Genomic DNA, 25968 nt, shown 5'->3' with positions numbered 1-25968 from the left:
TATTTTGTACTTCTGGTAAAGTTCATCCAACAATTTGACTTCTCTTTCTGTTGTTATGTTAGTGCCAGGTACATCTACAACGGAAATATCCGACTTCCAATGGGATTTTAAGGCACTTTATCGCTGCAGGACATTCAAGCGCAAAAATAGCAGCAAATAATATTTGGTAAGCTCTAGAGCCCGATCGATATTGAATGTTTGGGTCGATACCGATAAAACCGATATCTCACACCTTGACCGAGAAAACTGGAAAATTTTTGTGCGGGAAGTTTTTGTTTAACCAGTGTTAACTTTTGGTAATTTTGCAATCAGGACACAAAATTTTATCGTTTGTGACTACAGGACACAAAAAATTTTGAAATTTTTTTCTAGTCATAACCCTAATGCATGTACTTATTTAGGCCTGCATGTATAAGTGAATATATCTTGTCGCTCGAGATATGGGGAAGACGGGGTAGTCATGGCGTATGAATAACAGCGGGCCAAATATGAGCTTTTACACTTGTCAACGTGGCCCATATCCCATGCGTCACAGCAACCTATAACCACAATTCATTCGCTGAGGACTCTATCCCTCTCCTATTTTCTGACAGCAATCGACTGCAGCGCTGTAGTCACTGAAACGCCCCGCTTAAGCTGCTTCAACTGTATAGACAGACTTCTGAACGATAAGTTTGTTTAATATGCTTTTTATATCGACGCATTCCTTTTTTCAAGCAGTGGTGATCTTTTTCCGCACGAAAGTGCATACAAAAATAATAAAAATAAGCATGTGGGATTGCATATTTATAAGAACCTATTATTCTCATATATAGTAATGTGTTCAACGGTTTGACGATAAAATCTATAACTTCAAGTCATCATCTCCTGTAAAAGCTTCGTTATTGTACGTAACGTCTTGTTGAAAGGCTCCATCTGTTCCATTGTAATTATAATAACTTGGCGGTCCTTCTTCCGGAATGACACTTTTGTCCCTAAGCGAAGCTTCGGACCCGACGTAAGCCTCGGTATGTTTGAAGGACACGACGGTTATCTGGGAAGAGAGAAATCGAAAGGTCAAAGGAATTGTGCATCGTAAGTGAGGCTTGGGCCGTCAGTGCCACGCTTGTGCAACACCTCTCCTTTCGTGCTATATTTTCGAACAAGTCTGCAAATTGCGTGATTTCCGGTGTAAAAATATTAAAAATGAGCCATTCATGAACATTGGTAGAAAATTCCAACATCATAGAACGTTTTTACAATTTAGTTTTGCTCACCCCGACGACAGGTGCGGGATTATCTAATTTGCCTCCCCTGACCCCATTTCTCTAGACTCCCGGGTTGCATGAATCATAAAGTTTCGTAGCTTCGCTAAATCACAACCTACCTTTGAGCCTTGGCCCATCTCCTCTCTGTCCAAGCCGCACCACATCCACTTTCTGAACGATTTCGGAAGACAGCGGAAAAATTTGTGATCGAACAGCGGCGTTATCAGTTTAGGATCGACAGATTTTCGTTGCTGATAACCACCTGTAAACGGAGACATATTAATTATGTATTTGTATTTTATACACTAGGCTTACTATATTTTTAGAATCAGGACATTTTATTTTTCCAAACCGTATAACGAGAGTACCATTGTCGGGTTTGAGTTTGATGAGGTTTTGCATTTCTTTATTAGTTACAGGCAAAAAGCTTACAATAACAGAAACAAAAACAACAATCGTAAACTTATTCGGATCTGACAGACAGGTGCGTCCCTATTATTCGGGGCAAGTGATGCAGTATTTAGATCTTGATAAAATCAGCGCCGGCTACTCGACTGGAATCATTAAAATCAACACTCGATTTGGATTCCAGTACTCGAATAGTTGCCCCTGCCTTAGTTATTATACAATTCTTTCACCCGGGGATCCATTACTTGACGGAATACTTGTGGCCACACAATGGCTACGGAGATTTGGTAAGGATCGTCTTCGGACATTATGTAAAATTAACGTTTAGGTAGGGAAAATCACATATCACATCACATGATGCAATACGATGCAAATTTTTAAATGTGATTACTTGTGCCAGAACAGGTGTGTCGAGTGAGTATGGCCGCGTCGAGTAGGTCTAGTGACGCTAGCAGCCCATAACATTAGAGTAGACTGTAGTTCAGGGCCGGCCAAGCCGTGGCCCGCATCATAATATTATCACGAAAAAAATCACTTACGCGTCAGAAAACTGACCAGCAGCCCAACGATGAAACAGGTACCGAAACCGATCGCGGCATAGTATGCATAGGATACATAGTACAGCTCTGCGATGGCAGGTGTTCCCTCTGTAACAGGTGACTGGGTAGTCGGATTCCAGGATGCAAGAGAGGTAGTGCTGGCGAATGTAGTGGTGCCGGATAATGTAGCATTAGTAGTGTTGCTTGACATTACGGTGCAGTCAGAAATGCTGAGGCTCTTGGCTCCCGAATACTGAACTGGAAGTTTGTAGAGGGTGCTTCCAATATATATCCATGTTGGTAACGCCATGCCTAAAATCAATCCAAATCCTGCTCCCTGTAAATAAATAAGGCATGGATCAGTGAATCTAACGGTGCACCATAGGGCCAACTCGTAGTTGACTGAATGAAGCTGTAACGATAGATGGTCAGGAATAATGCGGGGAAGTTGAATCTTGAATGATATCTTTGTCTACGACAAATTTTCAGGGCCTAACAGCGCTTCACCATCCACCAAAGCGCTGCTCTTGTTGATAAGGATGATCAACGACTAGCCTCGTACACCAGACCCCCTTTCTTCTACGGGTGATTTCAGCACTAACATTAGGCTTACCATATTTCGGAAATGAAAAAAGAGGACACTTTTTCAGAAATTTCAGACAAGCAAAACTGGAGAAGAATTCTCAAAAACAGGTAGATTTCACCCGTTTCATGATCGGATGACTAAAAAAAAAAAAAAAAAAAAAAAAAGGTCATCACTTCAAAAACACGTTTTTCACTCCACATTGCCAGGTGGATGACTAAAAAAAAAAAAAAAAAAAAGAAAAAGGTCTTTTTTTCGCTCAGAGCTGAAATCACCCCTTTTCCCTCCGAAATACCCGCCGGAGCTTCACTTCAGCGCTAATTTGCGGCATATCACTCGCGATTTCCTCTAAATATGACCTAAATTTTCAAAAAAGAGGACAAAATCTCAAAAAAGAGGACAAAAGGGCGTCCTCCGAGGACACTTTCAAAAAAGTCAAAAAAGAGGACAAATCCTCTTAAAAGAGGACGTATGGTAAGCCTAACTAACATTATGTACGCCATTCGGAAAAACTCACACTCCCTATCCGTAGCAACCTAAGCCTGGTATATTCCACGCGAATCAAGACCCCTAGACATATTTCTTTTCATTTCTATCGGATTGCTCCGCACCAAAATCGCAAGTATCAATGTTATGAATAATCAGTTGGCATTCGCTGTCACGCTCACACGCTCGAAGTTGATGATTAATTTTGGTAGTAATATGACACCTGCATTACTATTATTTTTATTCTCTCTCAGCCCACGTGATCAGATCCGCCGAGAGAACTGATCGAGGTGGTGCCTTTGAAAATATAGGGCAGTGATTATCAAATATATAGATCTTAATCCACTTTCACGCCACGAGAGCTTCTGACTATTAATGAGATTCCCGTGGTTTAGTTTTCGGGCATATTGTTGTTAATTACAATTGAAGCATGCTGTTATTTGGTGAACTGGCTTAAGGATTTCGCTACTCCAAAGATATTGTAATCGCGCACATGCCAGAGAGAGACGCGATACGCACAAGATTCCAAATTATCATTAAGTCACGGTGACAGGGTGCATTATATCCCCGACATATATGCATCCCGGATATGATATTACAAGGACGGGATTGGCGTTGGCCATTTCGGCTACTGAACAAATCAACACCCAAGGTTTCAACTAACATGCGATGGACATTTTTCGTCAGGGTTTTATTGCCATAGATCTTTTGGGCGTCACATTTCGAAACCTTATACGTCTTGCCGTGTCCTGACGCGGAAATCTCGGGCACTGAAATCCCGGGGCTTAGTGATCCCCGTCTCGCGGGTTACCTCCCCTAAACTAAAGCATATTAACGATCTCAAGAGATAACACGGCTCTCTTGTACATACAATTGCTTCGAACCGAAAAGAATTCATGATCTACTAGGTAACAGGGTTGACAAACCCCAATAATGCAGTAAAATTGAACACTGAGCCTCTTTCACATACCGAATCGCTCGCTTTTATCAGTTTTATCAAGTATATCAAATTTTAGTAATGCTAATTGTATTATCATGACACATTATACTCTTTAAATATTACCTAGATGTCTCCGCCAAGATATCATTTATTGTATCAATAGAATAGAATGACACAAAACAAAATGTCCGAAGAATCATTGCTTAATTCACAAAGCCAATTTATCAATGCCTATTTTACTAACCCAAGAATTCGCGCATGGAAATGTCATTCCGAGCGAAAATACACCCAGTAAAGGTCCCCCAACAAGGCCTAGTGCAGTCAGCGAGGCTTGCAGGACACCACCCAGTACTGAAGATAGAATGGCAAATCCGATGCATAGCACTCCAAACAAGAATACCATCCCTGTCAAAATCAGATTGTCAGAAGTTTATTACAGGGCGAATGACTGGACGCCGGCTTAAAATAAACTGTCAACTCGCGACTCGCGTCAAAGCCTGGCCTAATCGAGCGAATGCACTAAAATTTGTATCCATACCTTTAGAAACAAATGTCATGACTCGGGGTGAGCAACCACAAAATGGCTGGACGAAGTCTTTCACAGCGACGCAAGCTAAGGCGTTTATCCCTGACGATACCGTGCTGAAAATACCATTTCGCATTCAGCTGTGAGTGATGTTGATTTTTGTTCACAATCATTGAATACAAAACCCGATCGCACCTCGTGTATAAAAACTGCGGCTCAAGTTAACTTGAAAAGCGGTTCTCTTACAACTGGGCTCGGAATAGGTAACAAATATCTGATCTGATTTGTTGTAGTCATTACCTGAGACAGCCGGCGAATAATCCAGCGACAAACAATCCTGGAAGTCCGGGCTGATTCTTGAAGATCTTCATGACCATCAATGGAAGTATCTGCCAATAGAAAAGGGGATGAATACTATCCACACAAAATTCACGACTTTTTTTGAATAAAGGTGGAATTTACTAACTTGATCCCCTGCACTGATCTGCCTGGTTATAAGAGGGTCACATCCCTCAAAATACGCGTAAAGAGCAAACCCATCAAGAAGGATAACGATGAAGCAGACAATTGCAATGAGAAATCCCATGAGCAAACCTCTGCAAAAACATAAACATCAATACTGAGATGATATATCGGATCAAGGAGATATGAGAAAATTTCTAGTCACTGATAGGGTTACCATATTTTGGAAATCTGAAAAGAGGACATTTTCTCAAAATTTTCAGACTCACAATACCAGAGTAATATCCAGAGAAAAAGGTAAATTTTTTCGCGTCTTTGTGGTTGGTTGACTGAATAATGGTCAACTTTTCAGCTCAAGTCCCCAAATACCCATGGGAACGTTACTTGGGTACTGATTTCTTAAATCTCAGTCGAATTTAACCTATATTTAACCGAAATTTTACAAAAAAGGACAAATTCTCAAAAACGGGGACCCTGACACATAAAAAAAGTAAAAAAAAGGACACATCCTCTTACAAGAGGACGTTTGGTAGCCCTACTATAGAATATATGTAAGTGCACGACTACAGCTTCAGAAAATCAATGGATTCTAAGCAAATACTTCGTTCCCCACCCACATAAAACAGAAGCGACATGAAGAGAGCTAGACACACACGAGCCACGGACGTATGACATACGAGTCCAACAATAGACTAAGAAGATTTCTTCAACAAATCTGCACAAGCAAACATCTATGTCGTTCGAGGTCTGTCGGCCCCTCTATTGTGATCCCCGCATATTTTCAAATGTCACATTAATCATACTTTTTCGCTTCGTTCTCCGTTTTGCAGCACAAATATCTTTGGACTTGAGACTGACTGATGCCGAATACACTCAGCCACAGAAATCCCAAACCTACGCCCATGCTCCAGAAGGTTGTGCGTTGGCGTGGGTCGAAGCTGAAACTGAAATGGTTGCAGACTGTAAGCGAACATATCGACTGTTAAACTGTTATATGCGGAACCTAAAATGTTCAACTTTTTCGACTATATTGTTGGCATTTCTATTACTTGTCAAATTCAATTCGCCCTCCTCTTTGATTAGCTTCCCAGACCTTCGTGATTCCGCCCACAGAATTCACGCTCACAGCGAGGGTTACAATCATTCCTATCAGCAAAACGATTCCTTGGAATACGTCGGTCCATATAACAGCTTTCAACCCACCCTGCAACGTCAAAAATGCGTTATCCATGGCATACTGCAACCAGTCGCCACTTTTGTACTCAATACCGAGGTTTGTAAGCTGTGACAGAAAGTGAATCGACTTGCTCACAAGTAGGGCTGGGCACAATGATTCGAGTACTCGAATCTGAATCGAGTATTAATTTTAATGATTCGAGTCGAGTAGTAAAAGACGATTTTTTCGAGTACTGAAATTATACGCTCCTCACCACTGAAAGTTGATTATCAATGAGGAGTTTATCTACGATCAACGAGTTTATGCTAATTTCACTGTTGAAGCCTTGAAACCTTGATTGGCCGTATCGTAACATACGAAACATGAAGTACAAAGCTACGAACGTTACTGGAAATAGCACATTTTCGAAGTCATGATCATCCCACAATATTGTCACCAAGTGCAATGAAATCGGTATGGTCGAAAAAAATAACAAAGTATCCTTAATATGATGGATCACAGGCATAATATTCTTTGTGGTCGCTTAAAAGGTACATATTTGAACTTTGACAAATAATATTCTGCTATTACGTCATAATGAGTGATACTCGATTACTCGACTCGACTCGAAGCATTTTACGTGATTCAGAATCGAATCACTCAGGTACTCGATTTTGCCCAGCCCTACTCACAAGCATGGTGAACGCTAGGGATGGTGCGAACCACTAAAAGGTTCAGGTTCGTGCGAACGCGAACGTTTTGAACTATATGACGTCAGGTGACGTCATATTGCTAATTCCAACCCTAAATTGCAGTGAAGTGATATATTAATGTACGTTATACACGATAGCCATAGCGATGACTCAGGTTACATAAGCGACAATAATTAAGGACAGCATGCTGACGTTCTAAACGTCACCAAATGTATCGATTGGAGCAATCAAATGCTCGGTGGCAGGGGACTCCGATATCAAACAGTGAAAACCTTACTCACAAGTGTCGTGTAGAATGTACACACGATCCCAATTGTAGCGACTGCAACCCACAAGTTGAAATTCGTCACTGCCGAAAATGAAACGATATCTTATTTGTCTGAAATCATTTTTTTCGCTTGTTTTTTACCTTGACTCAAAGCTAAGGCAGGTGCGTATATCATGATCCCAATATACATGACGTTTTGTACAATGAACACAAACGTGGAAATAAGTCTGATGGTCCTGTTGAAACGCATTTCCAAGTACTGTAAATGTACGCCACTATTAAAGTGGAATTTACCATAGCCTCATATAGGCTACATTAAATCATTCATATACCCGCGCGTGCAGTGAAATAACGGGCTTTGAAATCTAAAACTGAACATATAGCACAGGTACAGGACATGAATCGATTATAATTGCCAGTACTATAGTTAAGGTAACACGGAAATTCCTTGATTGAGACGGTGATTGGGCTATCTTTCATCACGTTTATTCGTAAAATATTCGATAGCTGCTCACCTCAAAGGCGCTTGTTACCCCGAGCCGGTAAAAAGCCGGAATGAAAATTTCCGTCACGACAGGACCCACCCATACCACAGCGGCAAGGAACCTGAAATCGTTAACAATAAGGCAATGGCTATAGTAGCCCCGACTATGATTTTTTGCCTACCATATGTACATAGATCCGTAGAAATAAATTTCCGCTGGAACGCCAAGAATTGTGACTGCTGATATGAAGCTGAGGCTGATGGAGACCGACACGGGAAGGAAATTCATTTGCCTGAATACAAATTGTGTTCGACATGCTATTATGCGCTTGCGCAATGAAAATTCAATTACAATCATATACAATATTGGCATATAAATAACATCCTGGGATTACGGAATACTAGCCAATACCGTGGATTTGCGAGGACATTTCGATACTGCCATATTTTATTTTTCTTTCGCGCGATTTATGGATTTTACACTAAGACATCGCTAAATGCGCATTGTTGTACGAACTATGGTATCAAATCTTTAGACTTTTCGACCCAGCATAGGTTTGCAAATAAGATACTATCACAGCCAACATGAGAAACACATGATGAAAGCAACTTCTTCGTGACTTATCACCCCCGCCGCTTACGTTATGCAAAATCACGCCAATCGTCATACAAAATTACTATACCCGAGCGGTGGGATGGCATGAGGACTTCGGTGGACATTGCACGCTGCATAGCTGCAGTTGATCGATGACTATCATCTCGCTAGCAATTACGAGCCAAGAATTTGTTATTGGCAACGACGTATATTCTAGGGTTACCATATTTCTCTGACCCAAATTCCGGACACCCTTTAGCGCCCACTAGCGGATTCCAAAATCAGGTATGACGTCACAGTAGCGACGCTTCGCTCATAGACCAGAGGTGGTCACGATCCGGTTAGGAGTATGTGGCTGTTTGTTGTGTAACCGGGACCGAAACCACATTTTCAGCCCCTTTCCGCCCAAATAAACAATTATTTTGAGCCCACCATAGGGCAATCGATGCAACTTCTGGGGAGGGGGGGGGGGCTTACTACATGAATCTGGTTTCTATATGCATCTGGTCGTTAAATTTTTTGAATGAAGTCAGTGAATAGTATTGGTTGTTCCATATATTACTATATAGTTACTACTCTTCGTCCACATGACCAGAGTTAGCGGTAGAGCTGGTGCAGGATGATGGGTGCGAAAATAAAGGGAGCGTAAAGGTACATTGATAAGTCATGTTCATGTCCCACCGATAAGATTGCGGATCAGCTTTTCGCCGGTGCGCACCACGGAGCTTTATAAACACCCCACATCCAGTGGTTTCCACCCTTTTATGATCGCGAGTCCATCTCCAAATTGAAAATGTTTTGTGGCCCAGATTAAATTTGACAAGCTGATTACTAAAAGAAATCAGCACCTTTGCCCAGACTTACTCACGGGCCGATTACGTTCAACATATTCGTGAACCCAAGAATAAAGGCAAACGACCGCCACGTTTGGAACCACTATCTTTGAATAAAGCATTTAAACGGCCTTAACGACCTCTAGGAATATACCATTCTCCTATAATTGCGATTACAATTAGGCTTATTCCAGTAAATGAACGGTGTTTTTATTTATATTTTATTGCAGTTTTTGCGATGGTGGTAATCCCCATATTAAAACCAATAAATGTGGTAGTAAATCGCGCGCAGTGCGAAGAAAAATATCATGCATCTGCAGAAATATTCCCAAAAATAATGTTTTAATATTGTTTTACAAAAAAATCAAGAGCCTACGTCAAGTCTTCAAAATTCCGGACATTTGGAATATTTTAGAAATTCCTCCCGGGCGCTAGTTTGAACAGCGAAATTCCGGACACGTCCGGGAAATTCCGGACGTATGGTAACCCTAGATATTCGTTCTATGCGCGATAATCCCTGGTGATTTTTTGGCCTAAAACGCGTGGATATTACGATAAATCCCGAACAGGAACAATAAACAACGATCTGTTATCCTTTATATAACACCGCTGTTTTTTATGTTGTTGGTACCGTTTTGAAATTTGCGAGTGGCTGAGTCACTGCGAGATCCTTTATGTATTTTGCACGTTCCTTTGGTAGATGATTGTCCTCACCTCACAAACGCAATGAATTAGCAGTTTTTATTACCTTGCCGCAAGGAGATAACCTTGGACTCCTTCCTTTGCTTTCCTATCCTTGATTGCATAATATATACCTATCGCAGCAGATAGGACCAACATTGCTGCGAACACAAGATAATCCTGCCATCCGAATACGCCCAGATCGTCGTCCATCTTTTAAATGTCGGTTTATCAGAATATCAGTCGGACTTACAAGTTATTATATTTAGCCTATGTGAAGAAGAAATTGAAGATGATTTTGTAACGGGATGAACAAGCATGGTTACAAAGCTATAATGCATACTGCATAGCTCTAGGATTCGCTTATGAATCGTACAGAATCCTGGTACTGCTTCACAGACGTCTACCATTATCATGAGTATAAATAAACCAACTCTCTTTCCTGTCCTGGTGAGGCTGCCACTAGGAATAAACAGTTCGGTACTGAAGTTTTTCGTTGGTAACAGGATTTTATACTGAAGATCACGTCGATATTTTGATCGATTGCGACTAGCGACTGTATAATTTTTATACCGCCTCGCGGGGAAAAAGGCATAGTAGGTAAGGTCGCTGACCGTCATATTTACTCAGAATAAATTCTTGAAAGTTTATTGTTCCGAATTTCGTGCGTAATACAGTAGCACAATTCGCCTGTAAAATGTCTGAAAGCGAACGCATGGGTCGACGAACTTTCCCTTCTATACATATTCCGATAGCGCTAAGACGAGACAGTTGGATCAACAATTTTACGTTAAATGCCGTAATACAGTGATAAGACTCCTAAAATATTCTAAAATTGTTAATCAAATGGATCTATAAGTGGCGTCGGTTTAGGAACGCTGTACCGACAATATCACGAGTCTATTAACAGCTGACATGTCAGATTACCATAGGATTGAATTGCCGTGGCAGTGAAACTGACATCGATTACTCTGTTTTCAAGTGGAAATGCTGTAATTTGTCATTTGGGTCGCTGGTATTTTTTCACGCTACAGGGAAAGCAATTTCGTCACCCGTAACTTCGAATCCGCTTTATCACGCTATGGTATTGCTTCTTGGTCATTTTGTCGACAGGGCTATACTTCAACCGAATTCCTCCATCCGTTACCCATATCAGTCACTGGGATCTGACGACCCGGATAACAATTGAATTATTTGCTGATCATAGGCGAAGGCGGTGATAAAATCGTCGAAATTCGTGTCGTGAATACAGTTAAAAATATATTCCATTCACTGGTCGGGTTTACTGTTTGGATATTTTAAACGGTAGCTACTGTGTACCGACGACGGCGTTAGTGAGATGACTGTTTGATTTGTCTGCCTTTGAAGACAACCTTTTCGCATAATATTTCCTATTTGGGACGCTGTGATCCTTTCACATTGAAGAATCACTCATTTCCGTACTAGTGCCTTGGCAAAACCGAATAACTGTGTGGTCCGATTCTGAATCGAGAATTGGGATTCTTGTCCAGTTGAGTACCAGAGTATCACTAATAATGACGCCATACGAGCATGAATAACCTGGAAAGTTCAAAGATGTACCGTCTACGGGACTACAAAGGAAATAATGCTATTTTTACTACCGCAGAATAATTCATTTATTTATTTCATACCACCTTGAGACAATGCCGGGGGTTGCTTACCACTCCACAGAAATAATATTTCTACTAATTGACGGAGCCTGATACTGCGTGATTTGGACGCTGTGATATGACCATGACCATTCGAAGTTTCAAGGCTTCCGTGTTGCGAAGACAGCATTGAGACTATGATCCTAGTTGATATACCAATCTCAGTGGAATGGGGCGTATAATTTCAGAACTCGAAAAAATCGTCTCTCATTGCTAGACTCTAACTATTACAATCGATACTCGATTTGGATTCGGACACTCGAATCATCGTGCCCAGCCCAAGTCATTACTCATTGCTACGAACTCACATATAGTATCGTCGGCGGAATAAGGGCAGGGATATTCTGGCTTACAATCAGCACACCTGTTGTTTGGATTTCGCTAGGCCATTGGTTTGTTTGTACGTCAGTCATCAAATCAAAAACAGGATACCCGCACTACAAAGGGAAGTTTCACCAAGTAAATCCGATTCACAATAGAGTACATGACGGATGTGTCACCGTCGGAATGACGATGTATATTTGCCTACTTACAACGTGTAGTGTAGTCGTTTCGGCTCAACATGTGCGCTTGACGACAATATGTATAATTTTATCAAACATTTGTATATACAGCAGCATAGAATACAATGTGGAAGCGACATATAGGTTGGTAACATAGTTTCAATTTGTTCACAATAGACGTGAGCTCGGGCTGGGCCAAATCAATACTAGTTAGCCCTCTAGTTTACTGGACCAGGCCCTGATCTCGATCTCGCTTTCCGACACATGTTACAAAAGAACAGGTGACAAAAAAGGTGACATCTTCTTTTACTTTACATTCAGTGGGCATGCCTCATTTTTTACATCGCCTAGGCCAGGTGCGTGCCTGATTTCGATGACTACTCCAAATCGTTTCGACGCCTTCCAATCCAAAGTATGGAAACAATAATTCTCCTCGGTTAAATAACTCGTGTTGGCGATGGCGTTAATTCTCTTCGATAATAATACCGTTTCTCACTACTCGACTTGAATGATTACATGTTATATTCGATTAGGATTAAGTACGTGAATCTTTGGGCCCAGCCCTAAGCTAAACCCTTGCCATCAACACCACCTGGTAATTTCTTATACATACATAATGCAGTACATTTTTCAGTACATCTTACTCACGACGAGAAACCATATTCTGACGTCAGAAAGCATAACTGCGTCTGAGTATTGGTTAGGCCAGTGGTTCTCAACCTTTTTGGCTTCGCGGACCCCTTTTGGCCGTCACGAACCCTCGCGGACCCCCTCAAGTATTAGTTCAAATTTAGCTCGATTATGGTGCAACCGTCATCTCTCTTGTGCAAATATGAACTGTAGGCTTGTGATAAACTGCAACAAAATGACTTATTTTGAAATTAACATACTATTTATGTAGAAATTGGGTCGACTTGTATTATTTCAAAGCTAATTTTACAGCTGTATTTCTTGAAGTACGTGGTCGTGTCTTGAAGATCCGCGTCTTCGATTTGATATGAGCGATGAGTGCCAAAAATCCATTTCAAAAAAGATAGAGACAATGTTCCCTCTAAGCTGCGCACGTGCGCAGTGTTGACATGGTCTCTGTACACAGAAAATCTAACTTGCGCACAAAAAAAATCCGAAAAGATGACCCTTTTTTTAGTCGTTACACACTGCTGTGCAAGGGTCTGCGCAGTGACTTGGTGAATGTGCGCATGACTCGTCAAAAATTATAGGGAACGTTGGATGGAGGCTATACTGCAATATTAACGCGGAACGCTTCCGACGATAGGCTACTTTTGGTGTGATCGCAACATTTATGGCACCAAAATGAACAAAAAATATTATTAATGAACATATTACGTCCAGCCTAGTCATTGTTATGTAGCATCTCATCTTGAAGTTATTCTGGAATAGTGGTTATGTAAATCACAGGATAAAAATCAATTTCGTGGCGAGGTTCCAATCCCTTCATCGGGACAAATAAGAGGAAATACTTCAGAAATTTTTATTTCAAACGACTGTTCATTTAATAGATGAGACTTGACAACTTCAAATCGAAAAGGGTTTGCAAACATTAACGAAGTCCCCTATTTGACCTTACTATCTCCATATTTTCATTTTTTTCCACAAACCCAACCAAAACGCCCCTAAACAGCAATATGTTTGTATCAGTAGGTTATTGGCGATTTGGCAATTAAAATAAATTTGCACAGTAGGATATTTCATGTGAGGCGATTATTATGATGATGTGAGTCATGAAGTTTTAGCAGTTGTGGTGCGAAACTACCTCATGCTTTCTCAAGCTATAAAAAGTTAAAATTAGGTTACTAATCATTTTGAAAATTTAGAGGTCTCGCGGACCCCATGAAATTGCTTCGCGGACCCCTAGGGGTCCGCGGACCCCCGGTTGAGAACCACTGGGTTAGGCATTTATCGCACGGACGGTGTAAGAATTGTAGCGGAAATTTAAATGTTTTGTTTCTAGCAATAACATACGGTTTTATATTTCTGAACAGGCATCACAGTGCTTACACATGGGTCTGATAGAGTCCATTTTGGGACATCTGTATCATTTGGTGCGTAAAGCGTGTTTGACCTTATGTGGTAAAATTACGCTCTTGATAGTAAACACAGCAAAAATGTATTATAACTTACTGTGACAGATAAGTCCTCTGGAAAGTCTAGTTATATTACCTTTGATACGATTTGATAACGAGGCGTCACTGTTTGCGGTGTAATGGGAGCTGATGGTAGATTTTCATTCAATTCGGTCAGAAGGAACAGTTCTTGCTTGGACCTTTAGCGATTGCGCAAATGTCACATAAACAGAGTCAATTTGTCCAATCCATTTAAAGATGGATATAATCAGGTATAGTCTTCATGTTGTGACCCCGACGCGAAGATTGGCTTTCTCATGGCTATATTTTACCCTGCTTGTATCGGATATATAACAAGAAGGCACTCAAGTCCGCACGTTTTAGTTCACAGCAGAGTGTAGTCTATATAAGTATACACTGCTGTAGTCCCTGACATATTTCAGATCTTGGTGAATCCTACGTTTGTGCAATATGCGTATTTCCACTGCTCGAGCACGTCTTCCACTCACATATTCCGTTGCCAGCCAATAAATGCAGAATCTCAGTAGACGATCCCCGCCAAATTACCGCTATGCGTTTCGAAACTCGACGGAGACAAATCACAAATGAAATGTGGCACATCAATAGGCCGCCTAACCTAGACGGCACAATCAACGGCTTCATTCATTATAACAAATTACCGAAACGGCAACTCCTAACTTACAGACGCAAAGACACGAGTGCACTGTAAAAATTATTCTTGTAAATTTACAGGAAAAAATATGGTATATTCGATTATTAGTTAACAGTATTTTTCTTGTAATTCGTTACAAGCTCTACAAGCTAAATCTAGTAATCTCAGTACAAGCTATATCTTGTAACTCTCTTTTTCTCTCTCTTATTATACCCAAATCTTACACCTGTACTGGCAGAAAGACCCAATGCATTCGGCGGCCATGATTGTTCACAAAACTATAGCGAAAAGGCTCATTTATTTAAAGCCGATTAACAGCAGCAGATCAGCAGGAAATATACAGCATAATAGGCTCAAGCACAGTATATGAAAATCAACAGCAGCATGTATAAAAAGAAATTGTGCAAAAAATATTTGCATGACTTAGCCTGCAGCAGACCAAGCATGCTCCACAGGAGTGCAGCTAATGGCTTGACAAGCACTCGTGTAGTTCCTAAAGTATCATTAGGTCCAGTACAAACCTATTTTCTACTTCACAATGTCAGAATTGTCAAGTAATGAAGTATGCTGAAAATATAATCACTTGAGGCCAAATCTACTTCAGCACTCCCAAAAAAGCAAAACTATTTACACTTACCATTGTATATCAATGATCAAATGAATTTAAAAACTGCAAATCAATTTGTTTCACACATTGAAGCGACCGCAGACGGCATATGCAGCCCTTTGATTTTTGCAATGCAGATGGACAAGAAATGTAGAGTCTTATCCACACCACGTGCGAACTGGATATTGAATACACAATGTATTGACAGGATGAGAGCTAAAGCATGTGTGAAATCTACTACGTCATTTATCACTAGCCCGTCGAAGTGCACCGTCCACTTGGTTTGTCGAGTGTCAAGATGTATGACTGGGTGCGGTGATTCTGGATTATCCTGAAAAAAGAGGGCACACAACTGTATACTGAAAGGCAAAGAGAGTATGAACTTATATAGCCAATAATACTATCAGAGCAATAATGGCTGATGTATTAGGTCAAAATTATGACTTGACAGCACTTATACCAGGGGTACCTTTTCAGCCAAAGAGATTTGGGAACCATTGAGTGGGCCACTTGAATGTTAATGACCTTTCTTAAGTCGTCCGATAGGAGCCAACCAAATTAGGTAACATAAAAATAAGACTTACATTTTACATTATGTCATGAGAACTCTGTGGGCATTCATGTCGTGATCGCGCTAGGTGGGAAATATTTTCAAAAACAACGAATGAATTCGATAAATAAATATGTTACTTGCAAATATTGAGGGTTGCCTTTGTATACCACTGGGTTCATTTTGCAAGGACATGATTATTCGGCGTTTAGATATAGCAATATCGAAGGTTTCGGTGAACATCCCTCCGTCCTATTGTGCAAAGTTTCATCGTCGACGATCTCGCTGCGAGCACACAAGCGAAGTCGCATGTTGGACGACACAACGTATCTCCTAATTGTGAATATATAGTTGGACTCAATTCTGTAAGTGATGCGTATTTATAATTTTCAGGAGGGCTCCAATACTAAATGCAAAAAATCGAGTGTCAATAAATCATGCGAAGTGCCAAGAAAAATATCAAGTCGAATAAATCTGCTGCGAGATATTCTACTTAATGGTCATATACGAAAATCTGCGATAAATGTGGCTGGCCCCTAAATACGCCGGAACTGATTTTTTAGTCATCATCAAATTTCTCGGTCAGACCAATCAAATTTTGGCAGGCCTTGCTATTTTACCCGATGTTTCGAGAATTACCTCGAGGGCCATACACAACCATCTCGCAAGCCACGGGTTAGCCGCCACCGAGTTATACTGACATATCTAGCTGTGAGCCTATTATCAGCCTATTATAGCAATGCAATGTCGACATGTACTTGGTACAAACCTTGTTTATAACCAAGAATTTGTCATAGGATTCGTTGAACATTGAAGGTATACCGAGCATCCAATTGAGTTCTGCGGAATATGAAAAAAACACAAATTCATATTTTGAGTTGTCCAATAATTTGTATATTCAAAGCATTGTACCTATCACATCTACAATGTCGGCTGACAAGCGATCCCACTTGATTCTTCTTGCATGCTTGGAGAATTTATTTTCTTTGATCTTGTCCAGAATATCTAGACCATTGTTAATCAGCTTCATTTCTTCCAATAGCTGAAACATTATCAGTGACCGTTAAACAGAAATCAAACCGATGATATTGCTTCTTACCCAATATGAATTTCTGAGAAGGGGATACTCCACAAGAATGTCAGCAGTTGGTATGTTCCCGTCTTCTATATCGAACCGACGCCTTTTGAAAGTGGCTTTCATAAGCCTTGCCTTGGCTGGGTTAGATGAACTTGATTCCGATAATATGATTGACTTATGTTCGGCGAAGCTTTCCTCATTGTTCGAAGATTCTCCGACCTGAAATTTTTAATTAATATATGAATCAGCGGTTCCCGACCGACAAGTCACGAAAATAGTAATTTCCTACTTCGTTAGCAGGAAGACCAGAACTTCGGGGTTTCTTGCATCGAGGGCTGCTCGTGTCGGATTCTTCAGTATGGAGCCGTCTCCGTGGACAATTCTTCCATACTTTATTCTATTTGCGATGAGAACCGGATCGTCTGGATTTTCTACTTTCCGACGTTCGTTAAAAATTTTGTTATCGAGTTTCTTTTTCCAATCGTGCTAAAATGTTACGGGTTTTAGAGAGTGTAGCACAGGGGTGGGCAAACTTTTGAGCTCGCGGGCCACATTCAACATCTGAATTCATTCGCGGGCCGCACTATATAAAATTGGGATTATAAACCAAAACGCAATATTGATATTTGATTATATAGCGAGGACATGGAGATAACATATGTGCTTATTTAAAACAAGCCAAACATTGCTTTGACGCTCACGTGTCAGAAACATCTAGTGGCGAGATTTCATAGGCTGGCGGACCTCAATAACCAATTTGTCAAAACTATAGAGATGAAAGTCGGTCGGCCCGATGTAGCACTACCATACTTCAAGCTTCAAAACTCACCCATGCAGGAAGATAATGATCTTCATCTGCCAAGCTTGATCTCAGGACTTTATATTCTTGCACTAGAGCTGTACATGCCAGAGTTCTTGTATACAGTGGCACGTCAAGTCTGAATGAAAAGTGGACGAAAGTTACATAGTCAAGAAGCTGAATGCACCAAAATTGGTATCGGGTTATCTCCAGTATTTTCATTCAGTATATCGTGAGTACAGAGGACTATGGTCGTCACAAAGCGTTAGTCTGTGAATAAGGAAGTAATAGAACCGACCAGATTGTGTGCAGAGCCCAAAATTATACCCTTTGTGACCCACCCCACACGTTGAAAAACGCTGCACTAGAATATAGATCACTTTAACAGCCAATACTCAAAATGTTTCGTTAGATCGTAGAACAGATGGTCCACAATTGCTCTTCTCAACCTTGGCCTCAAGTCGCTTTTTGACTCCAGTTTTTCCACCTCGTTGTGCAGATAAGCAGGAAGGCACACCTCATACTTGTGGTCAGACCATCTTTGAGGCTTTTTAGTACATTCTTCAGCATCCATCAATGGCGTATCAGTTATAGATGTAGAGGGCTCCAGATCATTCATGAATGATGAAGCATCAACGCCTTGTTCTGAATTTCGCAGACCACTGCACATATCTCCTGCAATTGAAATATCACTTATGAGACAAAATTCTGGTTCCCAAAGGAAGCGCTAGCTACAAACAAGGCGACTGGGAGGGGGAGATAAATTTTAAAATAATTGATATTAATCGAACGTTACTGTCACACTGATCCTGAAAAATCTAAATATTGATCGACTTCTCCATTCTCAAAGTATTCGGCTGTAAGATAACGTTGCGCAACACGACTACATTTTAACGCCGGAACTAGAAAGCTATACTTAGCTGTCAGTGTTCATATTCTTGATTATACTATGGCGTGGTTTGTAATTTGAATTTGTAATTGTGAATGTCACTTACACATTGTGTAAGAATGTATTTGGGAACACTGCTATACACCGTCAAACAGTGGGTCAGGCGTGGCCAACCTTTTTGGCAGAAGGGCCACATGCAAGCGACGAACCGTTGCGCGGGCCACTATCCACACTATTCACATGTAGCCCGCGGGCCACGGGTTGGCCGGTCCTGCAGTAGGTGGCATAAAACTTACTATTCGTCTGCTCTTCAGTCAATGATACATCCACATTACTGGTGCAATTTGAATTACGAACACCAGCACCAAGCAAATCTGTCACTTTCGAAGGCTCTGCAAGACAAAAATATCAAGTAACGAAGCATGTATATTATGGCAATTGTATATGAGACTAAATTACCTGATGATTTTTTTTCACTCAATTTCAAAATATCGCCACTGCATAGTTCCACATCAGAATCAAATTCAGCCCAGCCAAAATCTTTGTCATGGTACTCAATGTTGGCATTGTCAGCGGGAACTTCAGGAAATTTATGTAATACAGCAGTTTTCACTTCTAATACAGAGGTTACTCTAAACACTTTTGAACGGTCACCATAGGTCACCTTCAACTTTAACTGTGCTTCAGCGTTGGCCATAGCAATCAAGACTATTTCAATAACCTGAAATACATCAAATCACAAATATTGATCAGTGATATACGCCGCGACGTAACCTCATCAGGTTAATGTCATTGATTACATATATCTGCTGTGGTTCATGATACATCAAGTCTGTAGGACGAAAAACACGAACGCCATCTTCTTTAAAAGAGTAACTATGAAAATGTTTGATAAACTGAATAGACTTTATCAATTTAGTACAAAAGAAGCACTCGGCATTGACAAACAATATATACTCAATTCTACAAAGTGTTAGTTCATCAGCAGTTTTCTCAACAACATAAATATCTTGAACCTGATATTTGTGCGACTCGTCATGAAATACATTGACACTAGCCACAGTTTGGCCGTCTACACGGAAACGACTCTACACCATCGCAACATTCGGTAGGACACAGCCACAGACTCATCTTAAGTTGCAATAAACGGAGAAACCAAAACGTAAAAAACCTGCACCACCACAAAACTGGCTGGTTTCGCCATTCGCGTTCGCGCCGAAATGGTCTGATATAATATTGTAAAATCCAAATCCTGTTACGAATTCGAGATTAAAATCCAAGTCCAAATCAATAAAAGGTAGGCTTCTGATCCGAATAACACGTTGAAATGTAAAGTTATGTGACATTTCAAGTTCATTTCTACATATATTGATCGTAAAATTAATCTAAAATCGATATCCATTGTTCTTGAATCAGATAAAAATTATTAATTGCGATTATTTGAAATCGAAATCCAAATCCTTCCTCGTTTTGATCTCGCGCCTTTTTGATAAACCGCTCAACCAAAACCGGCGGATTTATTTTGTGCAAACAGGGTGAATTGGGAGTTTATATTGAAATATAATGACCAAAAGGAAGATAATGAAAAATAGTAACATTGGAATCGCATCGTATTTTGTGTCTTGTGCATTTTCCTATTGTCGGATATGATGTCTGGGTGTTTTTGAACAACGTTTCAATTCACATATCTTAGGGGCTTGTCAGGGGTGTGTTCGAACTGCGTTAACACTCGGACATCATGTCTGAGGCGTGACTGGAGTAAGTTCGGACTGCGTTGTCTATCGAACATCATGGTAGGGATGTGTTCGGACTGCGTTATGACACTCGAGCATCATGTCTGGGACACATTTAGGGCATGTCTGGGGTGTGTTCGGCCTGTATTGACACTCGGATATCATGTCTGAGGCTTGTCTGGAGATAGGTTCGGACCACGTTGTTAATCACCCATCATGTCAGGGGGGTATTTGTAGCGCGGTGGACACTCGAACATCATGTCTGGGACATGTCAGCGCATGTCGACGGGGGGGGGGGCCGGTGTTCGAGCTTCGTTGACACTCGGACATCATGACTGATGCATGTCTGAAACAGGTTCTGACTGCGTTGTCTATCGAACATCATGTTTGGGATGTGTTTGGACTGCGTTTTTACATTTGAGCATCTTGTCTGGGTCATGTCTAGGGCATGTCTGGGGTGTGTTGGGCCTGTATTGACACTCGGACATCATGTCTGAGGCATGTCTGGAGATAGGTTCGGACTGCGTTGTCAATCGAACATCATGTCAGGGGTGTGTTCGAACTGTTGTTGACACTCGAACATCATGTCTGGGACATGTCTGGGGTGTGTTCGAAATGCGTTGACAGTAAGAAATCATGTCTGAGGCATGTCTGGAGTAAGTTCGAACTGCGTTTTCGATCACACATCATGTCTGTGACATGTCTGGGGCATGTCGGGGGGCGTGTGCGAACTGTGTTGACACTCAGACATCGTGTCTGGGCATGTCTGTGGTGTGTTATGGTGTCTGGGGTGTGTTATCGTGTCTGTGACGAATCTTGAGTGAGTATACAGACTGCTATTTTCGTTCATTCTTCTTGCAGAAAATAAACAATTTACAAGCACAATTACAAGCACCGACCTATGACAGCTTGTTATATGCTTGCATTTGGCATTTACAAGCTCCATCGAGCTTGTATCAAGCATTTATTAGCTCGTTACAAGCTATTTTACAAGAATTCTTTTTACAGTGTGCACACAGAACAGGTATAGCCTACATCAGCGTCGTGTGGTAGAGCGAATCATGGTGGCTGATAGTTTACATTCGATACTCATAGCAATGAAATTATTGAAGACCGTATTTCCGAACGCACGGAGTTTTCAACGAAATTTCTCTCTAATCAACTTTTCGGACTATAGTGGCATCTACATTCCAGATACTCTCGCCAACAAATCAATAGACTTAGCCTACACCTGAATCATTGCCCTCTAGGACGGAACTTGAACATCGCTATCTGGGTTGGGCCCCAGGGAAAGCCAAATCTTCGGATCCGAATCATACGAAAAATTCCAAGTTTTTTTTGTTGTTATGTGATGTGAAGGCGCATTGCGCGTAGTTCACGGCGAACCTATGCTTGCATGAACGATTCTTTTTTCGATCCAAGCTTGTGAAAAACCTTCATTGAACGTTGCGAGTTATCGTAATGTGTCTGCTGTAGAAATTGTTTTGTTTCGTATTATATGCCTCTATACTATGAAGGATGTTTGTTAAACACATCACTCATCTTTTCATTCTCAAAAAGAAATAATGCTCTCATCGCCACAGAGCTGAGATGTGCTCCTACTCTCATTCCTAATGAACTCAAAGTGGCCTGAAGAACAGTACTCAGTACCGATAACAGGAGTGCGAATCCAATGTGAAGTCCATCGTAGAACAGCGTCATTCAAATAAGTAATAAATTCCACGAAAGTTATATTATATAAATAGCTGTAGTAGTATAATTGCATGTAGCAGATTATTCAACCCTGTTACACATCCCATCTCACGAAGGGTTTGATGATGTCGCCTACCGTTACAATGCTCTTGATTTCCATATGCAACAATGCTGCTACAGATGTGTTACTTTTACAATTTTCACAAAGAGACCTCCTGTTAACATTACGACATTTGATCAAAACTATGAAATTTCAAATTTTAATAATTCGTTCGAGCATGGTAGGAGCCAGAATATTTTTAAATTTTTTGAAATAAATTAAAATAAACCTTGTATCGTGGAAAAATTCAATCGTATTGTATTATATTGTACAAAATTATTCTATGGAGCATTACTTGGAATAACACGCTATTTCAGTAAAATGAATCGCAGTGGTCACTGCTATGTAAGTGGTCTGCGAACCAACTATATCTACAATATTAGACGATATTGCAACTGAATGGCAGGGTTAGCTATGTTTGATGTAATTAGGAATTATATTCGAGTCTCATGGGGCATAATTGTCACGGGACGGTGTAGTTGCGATTTTGCAGTTTTACACAAATTTCACTGGTACTGAGCATACGTTGCTCACTGACCCCATCCTTCGGTTTACAGCAGCTGTAGAGCTGTATCAAAAGACCCATTCTTAGTGGTCTCGCTATATTTCGGCAAACCTGCGACGTTTTGGGATCGCTTTCAAAAGATGACGATGAAATAACTCGCGAAAAGTCGCAGCACATAGCGAAATCACTATTGTAACCGCCTTGAAGCATTTTTTCGTCTTTTAATTACTGAAACATATATTTCTGACCATAGTAAGGCAGTAACATTTTTCCAGAGTTTATGACTGAGATTATGAATTTTCCGCTTCAAACCGGCAGCGGATCGAGATTAGCGTACAGATCAGACTTGGAGTAATTGTAATTTGTAATTGAGCTGAATGTAATTATTTACATTTTTTCATGTAATTGTAATTTTAATTGTAATTGAAGCATTTTTATTTTGTGTAATTGTGATTGTAATTTGATAAATTTTTTAGCCTACACTGTTAAAAATATTCTATGCCAAATTACTGGTCTGGTCCTGGCAGCAGTTTTACGCCTCTGAGACCGGTAAATTTGAAAAATATTTTCCCGTAAATAATATTGACCGTAATTTATTTTTACAAAGACTGACTGTTAAAATTTTTACGGAAAATTGCCGTTACCTGACGTAACGGAAAACGGCTGTAATACCAAGTTACTGGTCTGGTCCAGTGCAGCAGTTTTACACTGATGAGACCAGTAAATTCGAAATAACTCTCCCCGTAATATGATTTTACACATGCTGACCGTAGGAAATTTTACTGAAAATTTCCGTAACTAAAGGTAACAGAAATCTGCTGTAATATCAATATACTCGTCTGGTCCCTTGCAGCAGTTTTACGTTCCTGAGACCAGTAAATTTGAATCAGGTTTATTTGGTGCGGGAACACGTAAAAAAAAGTAAGCGTGGATAATGACGAAAATCCAGTCTTTCTTGTGGAGATCATCAGTCAGCAACTGCCTGAATGAAGAAGGCTTCATCAAAACTTCAGCAGCAGTTGAAGGACTGTACTTTCGGCCATGCTCTTTTGTAGGTTCTTCTATAATCTAAACAAAGATTATGCAGTCTTTATCACAGTTACAATTTGGAAACTTTGAGACGCTATAGTATGACATACTGCGACATATCATATTCTTGTCAATTTCTCGAATAATGATGACCTAGGATAGCGGTGTCGAACATATGGCCCGCAGACCGAATGCGGCATGCGAAGCAATTCTGCGTAGTTTGAAAAACCTCTGTATAACACAGCACATTTTCTAACAAATGTTGAGATATTATTGTAACAAATACTTTCCGCAAGGCCACAAATGTCAAGATCATAGACCGTGATATAATTATCCGACAGTGGTGTTATGGTTTTACTCCAGTCGTCATCAGGAAGAAGTTGGTGATACTGACATCCAATTCTCAAAACTCCAAAAAGTGCACACTGAGTTCATATTTTTATGAAGAAATGAGCCAAAAAGTAGTTATTCGTGAAGCGAAAAAAACTGTTATATGCAGGTCGCATGGAGAATATAATAGTTATAAAAAATACAATTCAAATATATTTGGTCGCACTGCTGTATCACTTCTACTCAAAGGCCCCAGACAGACAGAGAAACCCGAATGACGATTAATAATTAGCCAAATTCTAACGTCTGCGTTTACAATTAAATCACTTGTGTTCCTCAAAGCGCACACCCGGTACGATGAGTTAACGGCCCAGATTACGAATAAAACAAAGGGAGCGTACAAATATGTCAGCTTATTCCGTCGTTAGAGTCAGTGTTTTAGCGGTTGAATTCAAACGATCAATCTTTGAAGTTTTGCCAAAATTCCGTTGTTTGCGAGTAAAGGTGCTGCTAGAATATATCCATATGATATGATCGTGAATGTAGTGTAATATACCAAAATGTATACAGGATTGATAATAAACTATTCAAGTGAAAAGTAAGGGCGGGCGTTTTGATGTACCGTAACATTTTGGAATGATTTGACTGATCCGGCCCGCGAGCGGTTTGAAAGTTTGAATCCGGCCAGCGACGCAAGTTGAGTTTGATACCCCTGGCCTAGAATTTCGTACCTGAATCATCTTTTCCAGCGTGATTGCAAACTTTTCTTGCAATATTCCTTTGCATCGCACGTCCAATGTATTTCGCACGGCACTGTGCTAGAGGCGAGAGGCGAGAGGCGAATGATCCCTTTCTATCACATGAGCATTCGACGTCACGATTCATAATGCCATAACGCTTCCATTTTCGTGTAGTTCAATGTCAGAAAATGTAATATATTCTTATAAGCCATAGCTTCTGTTCACCATTAAACTGTAACGAAAATACATACGTCTTCAGAAACAGGACTGAGAATAACTTGCCAGGTTTGAGCTCGGATACTGCTATTACAATATCTGCTATCAACACCTGCAATATTATAAAGCTAGAGTTAAGCTGTGGCTTCGAAACCCTCAATATCTTACAGCAACGCGTCTTGTTATTATCCAATACGAAAACATCGCGTCGATACAATATCTATTTCAGTCGCACGTGCTCAGTCTCCGATATGTCTGACGCCGCTATGTCTGGAATATGTATGACGTCACAATGTACTGTTCGCTCGAGCAGCTACGAATTCATGATCAAACAATCAATATGGCCATTGGCCATTCGCAGGAAAAAGGTAAAGGACGTATACTACTCTCGTCGCAATGGCAAAGGAGCATGGCGGCTAAACACCATCTCCAGTGTCTCGATATATAGTTTGCATCATACATGCGTTAAGGAGTCTACAATGGTGGCAGAACTGGTCCAACAGATAATTAAACAAAATATCATACCTGCAGTAAAACTACATAACATACCAAATTCGCTTGGCATGCTACTATTGCTAGACCTTGATGTCTCAAAGGTTACTATTTATAAAGCGATATAAACGATGGTATCTGCAATGCCCAAATGTTCGGATACCATTCAACGATTAGCATTCAACACGACCATCGATGTCGTAATTTACTTGATGATTGAAACATGATGTAATGACGAAAATCACATATATATGTCCATAAGACCGTAAGCGTGTAAAATGATCGAATTGTAAGTGCAATATGTTTCATAATGATTATCCAGTAAATCGCTTTTACGAATGCAAAAGTAAATCCGGA

General features: G+C 40.5%; 3 protein-coding genes across 4 annotated transcripts; all 3 read right to left on the bottom strand.

The window, feature by feature from the left end:
• Positions 1–767: 767 nt before the first annotated feature.
• Positions 768–10210, bottom strand: LOC145446395 (sodium-coupled monocarboxylate transporter 2-like). The gene is made up of 14 exons (XM_080324682.1): positions 9989–10210; positions 7995–8105; positions 7844–7934; positions 7470–7587; positions 7342–7409; positions 6241–6395; positions 5995–6135; positions 5196–5325; positions 5030–5118; positions 4742–4845; positions 4448–4608; positions 2195–2531; positions 1367–1509; positions 768–1033 (listed from the first exon to the last, which is right to left on the bottom strand). The coding sequence occupies exons 1-14, from the start codon at positions 10132–10134 to the stop codon at positions 845–847; spliced, it is 1983 nt and encodes a 660-aa protein (XP_080180808.1). The 5' UTR covers positions 10135–10210; the 3' UTR covers positions 768–844.
• A 4922-nt stretch (positions 10211–15132) lies between these two features.
• LOC145445817 (uncharacterized) lies at positions 15133–17090 on the bottom strand. Its single transcript, XM_080323956.1, has 3 exons — positions 16921–17090; positions 16778–16848; positions 15133–15789 (listed from the first exon to the last, which is right to left on the bottom strand). The coding sequence occupies exons 1-3, from the start codon at positions 17057–17059 to the stop codon at positions 15529–15531; spliced, it is 471 nt and encodes a 156-aa protein (XP_080180082.1). The 5' UTR covers positions 17060–17090; the 3' UTR covers positions 15133–15528.
• LOC145445816 (uncharacterized) lies at positions 16921–20735 on the bottom strand. 2 transcript variants are annotated; one of them, XM_080323954.1, is made up of 7 exons: positions 19234–20734; positions 19071–19166; positions 18281–18560; positions 17916–18024; positions 17376–17572; positions 17108–17305; positions 16921–17050 (listed from the first exon to the last, which is right to left on the bottom strand). In XM_080323954.1, the coding sequence occupies exons 1-6, from the start codon at positions 19469–19471 to the stop codon at positions 17206–17208; spliced, it is 1020 nt and encodes a 339-aa protein (XP_080180080.1). In that variant the 5' UTR covers positions 19472–20734; the 3' UTR covers positions 16921–17050; positions 17108–17205. The 2 variants fall into 2 exon arrangements, with proteins under 2 accessions (XP_080180080.1, XP_080180081.1); XM_080323955.1 differs by lacking the exon at positions 17916–18024 and having other exon boundaries at positions 18403–18560; positions 19234–20735.
• Positions 20736–25968: the final 5233 nt, after the last annotated feature.

The sequence above is a fragment of the Botryllus schlosseri genome, chromosome 9 (assembly GCF_051294905.1).
Source record: "Botryllus schlosseri isolate E-star chromosome 9, Bs_hap1, whole genome shotgun sequence".
Taxonomy (NCBI): domain Eukaryota; kingdom Metazoa; phylum Chordata; class Ascidiacea; order Stolidobranchia; family Styelidae; genus Botryllus; species Botryllus schlosseri.
This window is presented reverse-complemented; position numbering and strand designations above follow the sequence as displayed.